The 19563-nt window shown below is 37.2% G+C and overlaps 1 protein-coding gene across 4 annotated transcripts in view; it reads right to left on the minus strand.

Annotated features, from left to right (window-relative positions):
• The window catches only part of LOC124606742 (ankyrin repeat and BTB/POZ domain-containing protein 2), a 651374-nt gene that overhangs the window by 113284 nt on the left and 518527 nt on the right, over positions 1-19563 (minus strand). For all 4 annotated transcript variants that reach the window (XM_047138777.1, XM_047138776.1, XM_047138775.1 and 1 more), the window contains one exon: positions 15418-15605. In XM_047138777.1, the coding sequence (XP_046994733.1) occupies positions 15418-15605 (188 nt within the window). The remainder of the gene's footprint in view (positions 1-15417; positions 15606-19563) is intronic.

Consider the following 19563-nt stretch of genomic DNA (forward strand, 5'->3'; position numbering starts at 1 on the left):
TTTATATTGCAATGATATTATTCTTATGTGAATTCTTTCTTTTGTCACTATGATCTTCGACGTACTTGTAACTCTGATTTTTGGGCGCGTAAGTGGTTATTGGAGAGTCAAGTCTTGGACGTCATGTTGGAAAGACGCAAATTGTAGTCAGTTTATAAAATGTCAACTTTAACTGTGAGGAAGATATTTTCAAGTATGTTTTATAATGTGAAGTGATGTTTTGTGAATTACGTGATATTGCAACAAAAGTAATAAAAAAAGAAATGTAACTTAAATTTGGAGTGCTGATTACTTTTTACATCACCATTGTGCTAACTTGCAAAAGTTTAATCTTCAAGAATGGTTTATGAAACACATCTATAAAACTTTTGAATATCGCAGAACAACACCTAGGCCTCTTTGCATCCGAGCTTGGAATCATCACCACCCAGATTTTTGACGACTGAGCCATGAGTTCACAACGAGACCAGCATGGGAAACACGAAAAGATGAGTGCCTAGTTTATCCATTATTTCATGAAATGACTTTATTAACTGTGCTCTAATGACAACTGCCACATAATATAACTTTGTTGTTGCCCGAAAATGCAATATTTAGAAGCGTGAGCAACACTACAAATCATAATTAATTTTTGACCCTTGTTGTGGTAGGGTTATTACAACGTGGATGCTCTTGCCGGGATAGGCAGCACCAAATATTAAAAAATTAACTGTAGATGTGTTTCAGGAAAAGTACATAGTGAATCTGTTATGAAAAATATCGACAAAAACCTGACAATCAAATATTAAGGAGACACAACCACAGGACAAAAAATGGACGCAGAAAAACAATGGGATGACAAAGGATTTAAAATAAACACTATGACTGGATTCCGACGAAGAAGACTTCAGCTATAAGTTAAGTAAAAATTCTAACGAATTTGTAATTTGGTAATGTCATTTTTACTGGTTCATTTTTTTAAACAGTTAATAATGGACAAAATTAATGAAGGGGAAGAAATAGTGGGGGGGGATCAAAAACGTGATAGGTTAGAATTAATTCTGCAGCATCTGAGTAAGCAGAATGAAAACATAAATAATTTAAACTCTGAAATGAGGACCGAAATTGATGAAAAGTTAGTGGAAAATTTAAATAAGCAATTAAATGTCATAAAAACTGAGTAACAGAGGTCAAAAATACACTGGAAGGTATCTTGAAGGAGATAGACTTGAGGGTAGACAATGTGGAGAAAAAAGTAATTGTTTTTGAAAATGAATTCGTTGCTGAAAATAGTAACAGAGCCAGGGAAATTCAGGAACTTCAAAATGAAAATGAATCACTAGATGCAAAATTTTTCCCGAGGACATGCAGCTTTACTGTATGATTAAATGATGATGGCATCCTCTTGGGTAAAATATTCCGGAGGTAAAATAGTCCCCCATTTGGATCTCCGGGCAGGGACTACTCAAGAGGACATTGTTATCAGGAGAAAGAAAACTGGCATTCTACGGATCGGAGCATGGAATGTCAGATCCCTTAATCGGGCAGGTAGGTTAGAAAATTTAAAAAGGGAAATCAATAGGATAAAGTTAGATATAGTGGGAATTAGTGAAGTTTGGTGGCAGGAGGAACAAGACTTTTGGTCAGGTGAATACAAGGTTATAAATACAAAATCAAATAGGGGCAGTGCAGGAGTAGGTTTAATAATGAATAAAAAAATAGGAGTGCAGGTAAGCTACTACAAACAGCATAGTCAACGCATTATTGTGGCCAAGATAGACACGAAGCCCACGCCTACTACAGTAGTACAAGTTTATATGCCAACAAGCTCTGCATATGATGAAGAAGTTGATGAAATGTATGATGAGATAAAAGAATTTGAGAGTAGGAAAAGGGAGAGAAGGAAACATAGTACGTGAATTAGGATTGGGGCTAAGAAATGAAAGAGGAATGCGCCTGGTAGAATTTTGTGCAGAGCATAACTTAATCATAGCTAGCACTTGGTTCAAGAATCATGAAAGAAGGTTGTATACATGGAAGAACCCTGGAGATACTAGAAGGTATCAGACAGATTATATAATGGTAAGACAGAGATTTAGGAACCAGGTTTTAAATTGTAAGACATTTCCAGGGGGAAATGTGGACTCTGACCACAATCTATTGGTTATGAACTGTAGATTAAAAATGAAGAAACTGCAAAAAGGTGGGAATTTAAGGAGATGGGACCTGGATAACCTGACTAAACCAGAGGTTGTACAGAGTTTCAGGGAGAGCATAAGGGAACAATTGACAGGAATGGGGGAAAGAAATACAGTAGAAGAAGAATGGGTAGCTTTGAGGAATGAAATAGTGAAGGCAGCAGAGGACCAAGTAGGTAAAAAGATGAGGGCTAGTAGAAATCCTTGGATAACAGAAGAGATACTGAATTTAATTGATGAAAGGAGAAAATACAAAAATGCACCAAGTGAAGCAGGCAAAAAGGAATACAAACGTCTCAAAAATGGGATCGACAGGAAGTGCAAAATGGTTAAGTAGGGATGGCTAGAGGACAAATGTAAGGACGTAGAGGCTTATCTCATGAGGGGTAAGATAGATGCTGCCGACAGGAAAATTAAAGATACCTTTGGAGAAAAGAGAACCACTTGCATGAATATCAAGAGCTCAGATGGAAACCCAGTTCTAAGCAAAGAAGGGAAAGCAGAAAGGTGGAAGGAGTATATAGAGGGTCTATACATGGGCAATGTTCTTGAGGACAATATTATGGAAATGGAAGAGGAGGTAGATGAAGATGAAATGGGAGATTCGATACTGTGTGAAGAGTTTGACAGAGCACTGAAAGACCTAAGTCGAAACAAGACCCCGGGAGTAGACAACATTCCATTAGAACTACTGACAGCCTTGGGAGAGCCAGTCCTGACATCTGGTGAGCAAGATGTATGAGACAGGCGAAATTCCCTCAGACTTCAAGAAGAATATAATAATTCCAATCCCAAAGAAAGCAGGTGTTGACAGATGTGAAAATTACCAAACTATCAGCTTAATAAGTCACAGTTGCAAAATACTAAGGCGAATTCTTTACAGATGAATGGAAAAACTGGTAGAAGCCGACCTCGGGGAAGATCAGTATGGATTCCGTACAAATGTTGGAACACGTGAGGCAATACCGACCCTACGACTTATCTTAGAAGAAAGATTAAGGAAAGGTAAACCTACATTTCTAGCATTTGTAGACTTCTTTTGACAATGTTGTCTGGAATACTCTCTTTCAAATTCTGAAGGTGGCAGGGGTCAAATACAGGGAGCAAAAGGCTATTTACAATTTGTACAGGAATCAGATGGCAGTTATAAGAGTCGAGGGACATGAAAGGGAAGCAGTGGTTGGGAAGGGAGTGAGACAGGGTTGTAGCCTCTCCCCGATGTTATTCAATCTGTATATTGAGCAAGCAATAAAGGAAATGAAAGAAAAGTTCGGAGTAGGTATTAAAATCCATGGAGAAGAAATAAAAACTTTGAGGTTCGCCGATGACATTGTAATTCTGTCAGAGACAGCAAAGGACTTGGAAGAGCAGTTGAACAGAATGGACAGTGTCTTGAAAGGAGGGTATAAGATGAACATCAACAAAAGCAAAACGAGGATAATGGATTGTAGTCAAATTAAGTTGGGTGATGCTGCAGGTATTAGATTAGGAAATGAGACACTTAAAGTGGTAAAGGAGTTTTGCTACATGGGGAGCAAAATAACTGATTATGGTCGAAGTAGAGAGGATATAAAATGTAGACTGGCAATGGCAAGGAAAGCGTTTCTGAAGAAGAGAAATTTGTTAACACCGAGTATTGATTTAAGTGTGAGGAAGTCATTTCTGAAAATATTTGAATGGAGTGTAGCTATGTATGGATGTGAATCGTGGGTGATAAATAGTTTAGACAAGAAGAGAATAGAAGCTTTCGAAATGTGGTGCTACAGAAGAATGCTGAAGATTAGTTGGGTAGATCACATAACTAATGAGGAGGTATTGAATAGAATTGGGGAGGAGTTTGTGGCACAACTTGACTAGAAGAAAGGATCGGTTGGTAGGACATGTTCTGAGGCATCAAGGGATCATCAATTTAGTACTGGAGGACAAGGTGGAGGGTAAAAATCGTAGAGGGAGACCAAGAGATGAATACACTAAGCAGATTCAGAAGGATGTAGGCTGCAGTAGGTACTGGGAGATGAAGAGGCTTGCACAGGATAGAGTAGCATGGAGAGCTGCATCAAACCAGTCTCAGGACCGAAGACCACAACAACAACAACAACAACAACAGATGCAAAATTAGATGACATGAAAGCAAACAATGTTAATGCTATCAGTAGTGTTGAGAAAAAGGTTGACAGTTTAGAATCAAATCTTACCAATAAATCAGACACATTAAAAACTAAAATAAATCAAGTTGAAGAATATGTTGTTAAGAAAAATTTGTACAGTCATGGACCAGCATGTTCGAACCTGTTAGTGAAAAGTTTTCCTTGTGATCATTTGCATCCAGTTGATTTTTTGCACCATTGCAAGGACAATTTTGTGCCAGGAATGTTTGATACTTCAAAAATTAAATTTGTCAAAAAATTTCTTGAATGGGAGGCCCTATCCTGGGCTATCCGAAATTTCGATCAGTGGGAAACCTTTGCAGATTTTGAGAGAAGCTTCTTAAACAAATTTTGGTCAGAATCTGAACAGGGGAGGATCAAATCTGAATTTTTAAGTGGACCTATTTTCAGAGGAGAGTGGGCACCATGAAAGCATTTTTTAAACATCAATTGAGAAAATTAATACATTTAGATAAACCTTTTGATGAAATGACACAAATAGATGCACTGAAAAGAAGGCTACCTGAAAAATTGCAATGGGATTTAGTTCATGGGCCTGATGATTCTTTGGAAGAATTTTTAAAATACGTGGATAAATTGGATAGGGCATTAGAAAGAGGGAATATGCAAAATTTTAACAATGGTGAACACCAACGGGGAGGGGGGGGGGGGGGGGGTATTCAAACAGGTATGGAGAGAGAAGAGACTGCATAGACAATAGATATGAACAACACAGGGGAAACAATAGGGATCATGATGGTAATGACAGACACAGGGATAGAAATTTTGGTAATAGAAACAGATGGGATGACAGAAACAGGGGAGAACAAAATTGGAGATCAAACAGAGAAAGCAGGCAGGAAAACTCAGTGAGGGTCTGCAGTTTTGGGGTGAGAAAATTTAATCACAATAGGACCTACAATAACAACTGGGAATTTACAGACAGAGGAAGAAGGAGAAATGTAACTTATTATTACAATAAAACCACTGAAAGACAAAACAAATACACACCACAAATAACAGACACTCATGTTCAACACCAAATTAATACTTTAAATTTTATCAACCCCCATGAACCATGGACCTTGCCGTTGGTGGGGAGGCTTGCGTGCCTCAGCGATACAGAGGGCCGTACCGTAGGTGCAACCACAACGGAGGGGTATCTGTTGAGAGGCCACACAAACATGTGGTTCCTGAAGAGGGGCAGCAGCCTTTTCAGTAGTTGCAGGGGCAACAGTCTGGATGATTGACTGATCTGGCCTTGTAACATTAACCAAAACGGCCTTGCTGTGCTGGTACTGCGAACGGCTGAAAGCAAGGGGAAACTACAGCCGTAATTTTTCCCGAGGACATGCAGCTTTACTGTATGATTAAATGATGATGGCGTCCTCTTGGGTAAAATATTCCGGAGGTAAAATAGTCCCCCATTCGGATCTCCGGGCGGGGACTACTCAAGAGGACGTCGTTATCAGGAGAAAGAAAACTGGCATTCTACGGATCGGTGCGTGGAATGTCAGATCGCTTAATCGGGCAGGTAGGTTAGAAAATTTAAAAAGGGAAATGGATAGGTTAAAGTTAGATATAGTGGGAATTAGTGAAGTGCGGTGGCAGGAGGAACAAGACTTTTGGTCAGGTGATTACAGGGTTATAAATACAAAATCAAATAGGGGTAATGCAGGAGTAGGTTTAATAATGAATAAAAAAATAGGAGTGCGGGTTAGCTACTACAAACAGCATAGTGAACGCATTATTGTGGCCAAGATAGACACAAAGCCCAGGCCCACTACAGTAGTACAAGTTTATATGCCAACTAGCTCTGCAGATGATGAAGAAATTGATGAAATGTATGATGAGATAAAAGAAATTATTCAGGTAGTGAAGGGAGACGAAAATTTAATAGTCATGGGTGACTGGAATTCGTCAGTAGGAAAAGGGAGAGAAGGAAACATAGTAGGTGGATATGGATTGGGGGGAAGAAATGAAAGAGGAAGCCGCCTTGTAGAATTTTGCACAGAGCATAACTTAATCATAGCTAACACTTGGTTCAAGAATCATGAAAGAAGGTTGTATACCTGGAAGAATCCTGGAGATACTAAAAGGTATCAGATAGATTACATAATGGTAAGACAGAGATTTAGGAACCAGGTTTTAAATTGTAAGACATTTCCAGGGGCAGATGTACATTCTGACCATAATCTATCGGTTATGAACTGAAGATTGAAACTGAAGAAACTGAAAAAAGGCGGGAATTTAAGGAGATGGGACCTGGATAAACTGAAAGAACCAGAGGTTGTACGAAGTTTCAGGGAGAGCATAAGGGAACAATTGACAGGAATGGGGGAAAGAAATACAGTAGAAGAAGAATGGGTAGCTCTGAGGGATGAAGTAGTGAAGGCAGCAGAGGATCAAGTAGGTAAAAAGACGAGGGCTAATAGAAATCCTTGGGTAACAGAAGAAATATTGAATTTAATTGATGAAAGGAGAAAATATAAAAATGCAGTAAATGAAGCAGGCAAAAAGGAATACAAACGTCTCAAAAATGAGATCGACAGGAAGTGCAAAATGGCTAAGCAGGCATGGCTAGAGGACAAATGTAAGGATGTAGAGGCTTATCTCACTAGGGGTAAGATAGATACTGCCTACAGGAAAATTAAAGAGACCTTTGGAGAGAAGAGAACCACTTGTATGAATATCAAGAGCTCAGATGGAAACCCAGTTCTAAGCAAAGAAGGGAAGGCAGAAAGGTGGAAGGAGTATATAGAGGGTTTATACAAGGGCGATGTACTTGAGGACAATATTATGGAAATGGAAGAGGATGTAGATGAAGATGAAATGGGAGATAAGATACTGCGTGAAGAGTTTGACAGAGCACTAAAAGACCTGAGTCGAAACAAGGCCCCGGGAGTAGATAACATTCCATTAGAACTACTGATGGCCTTGGGAGAGCCAGTCATGACAAAACTCTACCATCTGGTGAGCAAGATGTATGAGACAGGCGAAATACCCTCAGACTTCAAGAAGAATATAATAATTCCAATCCCAAAGAAAGCAGGTGTTGACAGACGTGAAAATTACCGAACTATCAGTTTAATAAGTCACAGCTGCAAAATACTAACGCGAATTCTTTACAGACGAATGGAAAAACTGGTAGAAGAGGACCTCGGGGAAGATCAGTTTGGATTCCGTAGAAATGTTGGAACACGTGAGGCAATACTAACCTTACGACTTATCTTAGAAGAAAGATTAAGAAAAGGCAAACCTACGTTTCTAGCATTTGTAGACTTAGAGAAAGCTTTTGACAACGTTAACTGGAATACTCTCTTTCAAATTCTGAAGGTGGCAGGGGTAAAATACAGGGAGCGAAAGGCTATTTACAATTTGTACAGAAACCAGATGGCACTTATAAGAGTCGAGGGGCATGAAAGACAAGCAGTGGTTGGGAAAGGAGTGAGACAGGGTTGTAGCCTCTCCCCGATGTTATTCAATCTGTATATTGAGCAAGCAGTAAAGGAAACAAAAGAAAAATTCGGAGTAGGTATTAAAATTCATGGAGAAGAAATAAAAACTTTGAGGTTCGCCGATGACATTGTAATTCTGTCAGAGACAGCAAAGGACTTGGAAGAGCAGTTGAACGGAATGGACAGTGTCTTGAAAGGAGGATATAAGATGAACATCAACAAAAGCAAAACGAGGATAATGGAATGTAGTCAAATTAAATCGGGTGATGCTGAGGGGATTAGATTAGGAAATGAGACACTTAAAGTAGTAAAGGAGTTTTGCTATTTGGGGAGTAAAATAACTGATGATGGTCGAAGTAGAGAGGATATAAAATGTAGACTGGCAATGGCAAGGAAATCGTTTCTGAAGAAGAGAAATTTGTTAACATCGAGTATAGATTTAAGTGTCAGGAAGTCGTTTCTGAAAGTATTTGTATGGAGTGTAGCCATGTATGGAAGTGAAACATGGACGTTAACCAGTTTGGACAAGAAGAGAATAGAAGCTATCGAAATGTGGTGCTACAGAAGAATGCTGAAGATAAGGTGGGTAGATCACGTAACTAATGAGGAGGTATTGAATAGGATTGGGGAGAAGAGAAGTTTGTGGCACAACTTGACTAGAAGAAGGGATCGGTTGGTAGGACATGTTTTGAGGCATCAAGGGATCATAAATTTAGCATTGGAGGGCAGCGTGGAGTGTAAAAATCGTAGAGGGAGACCAAGAGATCAATACACTAAGCAGATTCAGAAGGATGTAGGTTGTTGTAGGTACTGGGAGATGAAGACGCTTGCACAGGATAGAGTAGCATGGAGAGCTGCATCAAACCAGTCTCAGGACTGAAGACCACAACAACAACAACAACAACAAATTTTATCAGAAATTTTGGGATACAATTAGAGAAAATAATCATGTTGAAAGCAATAAGGTAACTACCTCTGAGAACAAGCCAGATGAGGATATTGCAATTGTGCCAGAATTTTATAATTGGGTAGAGAATGAAAATCTATGTAATTCTGAAGTATCTGACAAACATTACAGCTCTGATTTGAATAAGTTATTTAATGAAAATGAAAAGTTATGTGAAGAGAGAGAGATGGAACTTAATGTAACTGTGGATAGGATGCATGATGAGGAAAGTTTTGATTTTGATGAAAATATGGAAGCATGGGGTATAATCAAAAGAAGTAACAGTGATTATAATAATCCTTTGGTGGTGGTTTCCAAAGGTGGAGGGGGTGTTAGACTTGTACTTGATTCTAGGCACCTTAACAAATTTTTAAAAGAGAAAATGATCATCCAGAAAACATAGATGAACTGTTACATAAATTTGAATGTGTGAAATTCATGAGCAGCTTAGACTTAACTTCAGGCTTTCACCAAATTTCTTTAGAAATAAATTCTAGAAAATACAATGCATTTTTGTATGGGGGAAAAAGTTATCATTACTGTGTTGTACCATTTGGACTAACTGTTTCTGTTGCTGAGTTTATTAGAGCATTAGAACTTGTTTTGGAGGATGAACTACTGTCTAAACTTACTGTATATGTAGATGATATTTTGATTCCTGGAAAAACATGGGAAGAACATTTTGAATTGCTAACACAGGTATGTACAAAATTAGGAGAAGGGGGTATGACCTTAAAGTTAGAAAAATGTAAATTTGGAGTAAGTGAATTAAAATTTTTGGGACACATTATTTTGGAAAAGGGGATTGAACCTGACAGAGAAAAAATTGAAGCTATACAGAATTTTCCTGTTCCTAAAAATAAAAAAACAATAAAAATCTTTTTTTGGTCTTGCTGGATTTTACAGAAAGTATGTCAGTACTCAAGCTATGAATGCTTCTTGTTTATGTGATCTATTAAAGAAAAATACTGGCTGGGATTGGTCATCTGATTGTCAAAAAGCATTTGATGAGATAAAGAAACAACTTTCACAGAGCAGAATTCTGTATAGGGCTGACATGTCTTTACCCTTCTGTTTGATGAGGGACAGCAGTGATACAGGATTAGGAGCACACTTATTTCAGGAAAAAATCATAAGAGATCATATTGAACACCATTCCATTGCATTTGCTAGTAGAGTATTACAAAAGTATGAAAAGACTGACACTGTGACTGAAAAAGAACTTTTGGCTATACATTGGGCTTTCAACATATTTAAAAATTATCTTCTTGGACACAAAGTGATTGTTTACTCTGACCACAAAGCACTAAGTTACTTACAGGAGTGTAGGCTCTATCATAGTAGAATCACCAGATGGGCATTATTCTTACAACAATTTGATTATGAAATTAAATATATTAAGGGGAAGGAAAATGTTATTGTTGATGCACTTTCTAGGTCACCTATTGGGCTAAATTTTGATAATGAAACAAGTATTGATGACAAAAATTTCAAAATTGTGTATTTGAAGGGGATAAAAGAGGAAGGAGAAATTTTAAAAATTTGTAATGACATTAGGAGACACCAAAATCAAGATGAAAATTGGAAATTGGTAAAAAGTTATTTGGGAGTTAAGCAAAAGGTAGATGATTATTATAAGGTACACAATGGGATTCTGTTCAGAAGATTAAGACCTGATTTGGATGGCTGGAAATTATGTTGGCCTGAGCAGCACATAGACACATTAGTTAAGTATATACATGAGAGCTTTGGACATTGTGGTTCTGTCAAATGCATACAAAAGATTCAGGAAAACATCTACTTTTATAATATTGCCAGAAGAGTGAAGAAAAAATTAGCAGCCTGTGACCGATGCCAAAGAGTAAAGGTGAGTAATCAAACATGCGGAGGGATGATGCAAAATATTTTGCCCAGCAAAAATTGAGAGCTGACAGCTTGCGACATTTACGGACCCCTCCCCAAGTCAAAAGAAGGTTACAGTTATATCTTTGTGATTGTTGACATATTCTCAAAATTCATCAAATTGTATCCATTAAGGAAGGCCACAAGTAAACAGATTAACATCTAAATTAACCAGTGATTATTTCAATAAGGTAGGTACTCCACAAGCAATCTTGACAGACAATGGCTCACAATTTACATCAAAAGTATGGAAAGATTTTGTTGAAAATGCAAACATAAAACATATTTTGATTTCAGTTTATCACCCATCCAGTAATCCATCAGAGAGGTACATGAGAGAGATAGGGAGGTTGTGCAGAACATATTGCAGTAAGAACCATGTAAACTGGATTGAATATGTAAATGATTTCGAAGACATAATGAACAGTTTGCAACATACATCCATTGGCTTTTCACCATTCGAAATTATGTTTAACAAAAGACCTACTAGCTTTATTACTGAACACATAGATTTTCCAGTTTGTCAAATTTAGTCACCTCAGGAGAGAGAACAAATTGTAAAAGACTCCATCAAAAAACAAGCAGATTACAGAAAGAAAAGACACGATGCAAAAGGCAGGTTTTCACACTTTAATATTGGTGATTTGGTTTTGGTTAAAATGAAAGAAAAATGTAAACTTATGACTTCAGAATTAAAGACATTTTTTGACATTTATATAGGACCATTTGAGGTGAAAGAAAATCCTCTCCCAAATACTTACAGATTGATCTATCCAAAGTCTAGGAAATTATTCGGTTTGAGGAATGTAACTGAATTGAAATGTTATAAGTCTGGTACCTAGAATGAAATTTGCAAATCTCAATAACCTGGAATACAAGGAAAATTTTTCACATTTTATATTGTTTATGAAGTTTGTTTCCTATCATGTGATATGGAAACTATAAATGGTACTGAAGCTTACTTATTACTGAAAGGAAGTGCAAAATGATTTTGCTTTATGAACCAAGTACACATGTAACATACGTACTATTCATTGAATATATGCCTAGATGTAAGAAAATATTTTGATCGTTGCTTCTGCATTTTATTTTCTTTGTGTGGTAGGACATGTGCTATTTTAGTTGTAGTTTACTCATGTTAGTTATTAGACATTTTGGTGAACATTTTGACATTCATATTTTGTGCTTACTATTGTTTAAAAATAATCTTGAAATAATAGTAGTGTGACTTATTAAGGTAGGTAAGTGTGGTGAGCAGCGGAGTCATGAACAATTACTCATTTTGGTAACATAATGTTTATGGATGAGCCTATTATGTATACATGCTTAAATTTGTGACTGTTTTCTTCATGTGCTGATGTCATTTATGCTAAAAACACTTTGTTGCTGCTATTACATTTTCTGAGCCTATATGTTGGAACTCACCAGAGTTTGTGATTGGACACATTATGAAAAGACTGAAATTGGAATATTATGGACAGGCTATGCCTGTTTATTTGCCCACTTGACAGTTGGGATGTGTAAAATTGAGAACTTCCCACACTGTGGAATTAAATCATTCTTTTGTGTATTATTGGTGAACCATTCTGTCTGCCTATGGAGGCAACACACAGATACTAACAATTTTCATTTTTCTTAGTTTTGTCTTTGTAACATGTTTAGGATTAGTGTGATACCTTTTGATATTTTGCATATTATGTTGATGAAATTAAGAGGATGCTTGTTGTAAAATCCAACCTCTACTTTTGTCATTTTGATACGACATATCTTATTCTTAGCTGTTACAATAATATTTCTTCTGTTTTTGTAAGACTAAGTGTAACCCTGAGCACTTTTCTTCCTTTGTACATGTCATATTGTAGGTTTTTATGTTACAGTTATATTGGATCTGTATTTGGGGGGGGGGGGGGGGGGTATTGGGATAGACAATATATATCAGTGATGGGTTTCTTAAACTACTGTAGGGGGATTATCACAGTCGTCCGTTCTGCCATGTCTGCATTGTATTTTATATTGGTGGGCGGCTGTTGATATTCTGCTCTCAGTTATATTTTTTGAGCCCTCCCCTTTTATTTCTTATCCTACTGCCCGTCACTGATTCTATTCTATTTTTCTTCTTCTGCTGATGAGAGGGGACTAGGCTGAACTCTCCAGTAGTACCTATTTCTATCTTTCTCTTCCATCCACATATTTTGAGGTATCGCTCCTCCCTTGTTGCAGTGCCTATAATTGTACCATGTCCTCATGCTTTTCAATACAGATCAACAAGCAATTGTTTTTCTTAAATGCTGTCTGGTAATACTTTTCTTTGTCACAAATTTCCATGTTAATGTAGTAAACTGTATCTGGTTGAATAACTTTGAAATTAATTTCCAGATTTATTTATACACTATCATACCGTATTATAGTAGAGCAAAAATTCTAATTACTTTCACATCAGAATGTTGAAGGCCTATGGATAATAAAAGCTTGCTTATGACATGTCACAAACAAGATTTTTTTTAAAGTAATGTTAGAAAATGAGAAATTTAATATTTGTTGTAATATATAGAATTTTTATTGAATATGAATAATTGTAAGACTATTATAATCTTTCATATTGTTTCTTTTATGTCATTCTACTAGTGTTTGATCATTCTTGGTGACACAATATAACACCGAATATTTGTGTAGGAACTTATACTGAACTGAAGTGTAAAGCCTATGTAATAATTTCAGGTCAACTACCTGTGTAGATAAAGAACCCTCCAGCTAAAAAGAACTATGTAAAGGGAATACCTATGGACCTGCTATTAGAGGAAAAAATTAACTAGGAGAACAGGAACTACAGTGGTGGTATGGACAGTGAGTTATATATAGATGATGGACTGAAAATAACAATTGGACTCTTGTTTGAAAAATTTTAATACTTTTCTTATTATATTGCCAGGAGACATACTTTGTGCTCATGTACATAGTTGTAACTAAGATTCAAAAATTTTATGAGTTTTTCTTTGCATACAATATGCTACAGATCAACAGATTACATTTTGATATTTATGTGTACTGTTGTAAAGAGAGGAAGGGAGCCCTGTTGTAAAATTTAGTAATTTTTGCAAGTTTGAAAAGATATGGTTAGAGCAACTTTTAATCTATTACATTTCATTTCTTTAATATTATACCATGAGGATCAATAATCTCTATGTACTGTTTCAAAGATACTATTATTTTATATAATGGTTACTGTAACTTACTACTGTGTTATTTTGCTGTTTGGGACACCCAATCTCATGCAGCTTGTGCATGGAATTGTGTGTGTGTGTGTGTGTGTGTGTGTGTGTGTCGGGGGGGGGGGGGGGGGGGGGGGAGGGGGGGGGGTTGTAATGGTACTTTAATTACGTAATCATTACGGAACCTCACCTCAACCTCTTGATACCAGCAATATTCTACTGTGTTTCTGTAAAGTAGTTAACATATTTCTGAGATAACATTCATATTTGATTTCATTAATGTAGAGGTACTTTGATACATTGATATGTTTATATTGCAATGATATTATTCTTATGTGAATTCTTTCTTTTGTCACTATGATCTTCGACGTACTTGTAACTCTGATTTTTGGGCGCGTAAGTGGTTATTGGAGAGTCAAGTCTTGGACGTCATGTTGGAAAGACGCAAATTGTAGTCAGTTTATAAAATGTCAACTTTAACTGTGAGGAAGATATTTTCAAGTATGTTTTATAATGTGAAGTGATGTTTTGTGAATTACGTGATATTGCAACAAAAGTAATAAAAAAAGAAGTGTAACTTAAATTTGGAGTGCTGATTACTTTTTACATCACCATTGTGCTAACTTGCAAAAGTTTAATCTTCAAGAATGGTTTATGAAACACATCTATAAAACTTTCGAATATCGCAGAACAACACCTAGGCCTCTTTGCATCTGAGCTTGGAATCATCACCACCTAGATTTTTGACGATTGAGCCATGAGTTCACAACGAGACCAGCATGGGAAACATGAAAAGATGAGTGCCTAGTTTATCCATTATTTCATGAAATGACTTTATTAACTGTGCTCTAATGACAACTGCCACATAATATAACTCTGTTGTTGCCTGAAAATGCAAAATTTAGCAGCGTGAGCAACACTACAAATCATAATTAATTTTTGACCTTTGTTGTGGTAGGGTTATTAGACCCTGTTATCAGTAGCCACCTATGGCAACCACTAAACCACAGAGAAAGTCATTTCATAAACAACTGTTTTACAATAAGCATATTGATTAATGTCCTTTGTCATTATCAATATTTCTCCATTTTCTAAAAATAGTACTAATAATGATTGTGGAAATAGTACTATAATTAAGCTATACATAAACTCCAAGGCTTAAAATTAGTATAAAGGAATCATGTACATAGTTGCACATGTACTGAATAACCTGCCATAGCCCGTTTAGTGTCTGAAATATAAAGAATTTTAACAATATCTTAAAAACCCTTGTGATGGTCAGTCAACACATTTAGGAATTCTTAAAACTTACGTAGTAGGTTACAATATAATTTGTATTATCATTGCAATCTAATATTTCATGACCTTTGATATTGCACTTAAACAATGGACATTTCTGACTCCTTTCCATATTCTAAAAACTTCTTTTTGTGGGCTCCATGAAATGCAGTTTGTCTAATGAAATGTCACAAGTCAATCACAAAGAATTTAAATTCTATTTTTGTAAAGAATTTTAGATAAGCACCTCATTGCTACTCTATGGGATACATTACTCTCTGTTATCTAGATTTGTCTTACCTGAAGCAATTCTTCCAGCATTAAGATGAGCATATGGCTGTAGAAGGCCCCACAAGTCACCATTATTTGCTATAGCATGTTCAAACATTGTTGCAGAAAGTATAGTGTCACATTCATTTGGCAGACACTGCAAAATTATTTCTTCTAGCAGATTTTCGATACCAGCAGCCAAGTAGACAGCAGCATATCTGTGGATAGTTTATGGTATCAGAATATTTACTGTTCTCAGGGATAAAAAATACTTCATTACATCAAGTGATATGTTGGGCAAGCGTGTTAACTGTATACATTGATGAGCTAAAACATTATGAACACTTTCCAGCATAAAATTTTGTCTCTGCAGTGACGTGTGTGCTGATATAAAACATCCTGGCAGATTAAAACTGTCTCCGCAATAGCCCTTCTTCCAGGAATGGTAGACTTGCAAGTTTCACATAAGAGGTTCTGTGAAGTCTGAAAGGAAGGACATGAGGTACAGGTGGAAGTAAAGCTCTGATGACAGGTTGTGAATTGTGGTTGGCTAGCTCAGTCTGTAGAGCACTTGGCCGCAAAAGGCAACGGTTGTGAGTATGAGTCTCCGCCTGGCATATAGTTTTAATCTGCCAGGTAGTTTCATTATGAACACTTATTTGAAAAGTAGGTTTCTGGAGGTACAACTACTATATTATGGAAAGGATATATTACTACTCACCATACAGCAGAGATGCTGAGTTGCAGATAGTCTCAACAAAAGGTCTCTTTGGCGGAAAGCTTACTTATTTGACAGGCTTTTTGTTGTCTCTATCTGTTACTGAGCATATCTGCTATATGGTAAGTATTAATCTATCCTTTTTATAATACTGTAATTATTCCATCCTAGATTTTCTGGAGGTATGTGATACCAAATGTCTATTCCCACAAATTATGGCTTGGGGGTTAGTGGGTACAGTGCTGGTGCCCAACAGTCCCAGGTGTTCTAAGATCAGGCGAATTTGATGGCCAAGATATCAACATAGATTCACTGTCATCCTCCTCAAAACACTGCAGCACAATTGTGGAACTGAGACAGGGACAGGTATCCTGATGGCAGATGCCATCACCATCAAGGAAGACATCAATAATGTTTGCATAGTCCACAACTGTCACGGTGCCTTTGAATATTACCACAGGTCCCTTGGAAGCCCCAGTAAACATCCTCTACAGAATAACATTGCTTCCACTGGCCTGTGTCCATGGCATAGCGCACATTTCTTGGAGTGATGTGCCTGGATGTTGCCTACCTGTATACAACCATTGACTCGGTGTAACAAGAAATGTGATTCATCTGACCAGGTGACACTTTTACACTGATCTTTCAATCTCAATGATCTGATGTCATTGAGTCGACATGGAAACATTTAGGGTTCACCTGCTGAGAGCCCCCACATTCAACAATATATGCTGACCAGTGTGCTCCAAAACATTTGTGCCTGCACCAACATTGCATTCTGTCATCAGATCTGCCACAAGACCACCATCTATCCTGTGTTACAGGGTGGGCAGGCCTGCAATCTCCACATCCTGTGACGAGGTGTAGTGTCCAACAAACTTATAACCTATTTGTGGTTTCACTATCCCTCAACCACTTTCCAATAGATGCTCATCACAGTAACTCGTGAACAGCTGACTAGCTTCAGTATGTTTGAAATGCTCATTCCTAGGCACTGGATTATAACAGTCAGCCCCTCGTTGAAGTCACTTAAGTCAGTCGATTTCCCTATTTGCACTCACAGCTCATGTTCCAGTGGTTAGTGCCACTGCCTCTAGGTCGCGAAAGACAACCCCAGATGGCATCTCCTGGCCATTAATACCATAATGTCATTTTCCTTTTTACCCCCTATTTGTGACCTGTATTATTGCTAGAATGATTCCCAGTTTGTCTCTGCTCTTTTATATGTTTTCCTTGCCATATCACATACTGGCAACACTGCCAGGCAGCATTCAATCTCATGGTGGGCAGTGGTCATAACATTAAGCTCATCAGTGTAAGTACTGAAATGACTAATTTATGCATGAACAAATTTATGCATGTAAATAAAGTTCCTATGAAAGAAGAGGAAGGGAAATAAATCTGTGAGCCAAGATGGCCATACAGGCTATCTGTGGGCACTGATATTATGTGGTACACTCACTGCAGTGTACACAATTCAGTTCTCTATCAATTCAAAGTGAAGTCTTTATCAACCTACATAGGCTGTATGTTTGGGAGTCAGTAGATGAATTTTATAGCTCTTTTTAAATTCAGTTATTTGACACTGCAGAATGCAGCAGTAATAGTAATAGTAGCAGTGTTGAGTATTGTTTTGAGTTGGCTAACTGATGTGTAGCTCTTCTGATGCTAGAAGAATGTATGTGCACCAATTTGCTGGATTGGGTACATATCACATTTTCATTACACACTTACTTTTTAGATACTTTAACTGAACAACTACAGGACACATAACTGGCACATAGAATTAAAGTATCTCCAGCATGATACAGCCTCTCCATATTCTACTCCATATGTGAGGCAACATGTCAACTACAGTTTTTGTAATAAGTGGATTACTAAACCTGGTACCATTGTCTGAAGACTAAGTTTTCCAGACCTAAAACTTAGTTTTTTATTTATGGTGCTGGATGATGATCGGAGTGAACATGAGATAAGATAGATGTCTCAGATGAAACATTAAGCTGCATCATGAATACTGAGACCTAAAACTTAGTTTTTTATTTATGGTGTTGGATGATGATCAGAGTATATATGAGAAAAGATAGATGTCTCAGATGAAACATAAGCTGCATCATGAATACTGCTCCTCTCATTAAGCAACACTGATATAAACTGAGGTGATAAATGTCACGGGTTACCTCCTAATATCATGTCGTACCGCCTTTTGCCTGGTATAGTGCAGCAGCTCACTGTGGCATGGACTCAACAAGTCACTGGAAGCCACCTGCAGGGATACTGAGCCATGCTGCCTCTATTGCTATCTGTAATTGCAAAACTCTTGATGGTGCAGGATTTTGTGCACAAACTGACCTATTGATTATGTCCCACAAATGTTCGATGGACTTCATATTGGGAGATCTGGGTGGCCAAATCATTCGCTTGAATTGTCCAATATGTTCTTCAAACCAACTGTGAACAATTGAGGACCAGTGACATGATGCTTGTTATCCATAAAATTCCCTCATTGTTGGGGAACTTGACGTTCATGAATACCTGAAAATGGTCTCCAAGTAGCCAAACAAAACCACTTCCAGTCAATGAACGCTTCAATTGGACCAGAGGACCTGGTCCATTCCATGTAAACACAGCCCACACAATTATCATGTCACCACCAGCCTGTACAGTACCTAGTTGACAACTTGGGCCCACGGCTTTGTGGGGTCTGCACCACATTCAAACCCTATCATCAGCTCTCACCAACTGAAATCACAATCCTACCACCATCTGTAGATGTGCATATCACTATCCCATGACTTTTGTCACCTCAGTGTACAGAAAGACAAGAAACACAACACATCCTATTGAGGGTAGAAAAATATGCTCTGATCTTAATATTCCACTTTTTGAAAACTGATTGTCAGCTGTTTAAGATTGATTTCAGTATGTGGTAGTCATACTGTGAACGGCTGAAAATATCTTATAAAATATTATAAATTTATAATTTGACACATAAAAACATTAATAACAAATACAGTGAAATAAATAAAACAACAAAACCAATTGTATAATATAAATAAACATTTACAACCTTCCGGTTCGCAAACACTTTAAAAACAAAGTACATGGTCATATGAACATACTTTGCTACAAAAAAGACAGTTTAAGTTGCCTTGTGATATACTGACCATTCCTTCTTGCATACACATGTAACATTGCTCTTCAGGATGTGCTCTTTAACCCGTGCTTGTACCAATTACCAACACTCCATACTTCTAATTATTTATACAATCACTTCTCTGTATGTCAGACTTGTTTCATACCATCTATGTTATTATCTTCATATAATTTCCACCAATATTGACATCCGCATTTACGTAGATAACCTGCAAACCACTGTCAAGGGCATGCCAGATTTCATGACATAGTGCCACATTTTAAGGTTTCCTCCCATTGCATTTGGCCATGGAGTGTGAGAA

The sequence above is a fragment of the Schistocerca americana genome, chromosome 3 (genome assembly GCF_021461395.2).
Source record: "Schistocerca americana isolate TAMUIC-IGC-003095 chromosome 3, iqSchAmer2.1, whole genome shotgun sequence".
Lineage (NCBI taxonomy): Eukaryota > Metazoa > Arthropoda > Insecta > Orthoptera > Acrididae > Schistocerca > Schistocerca americana.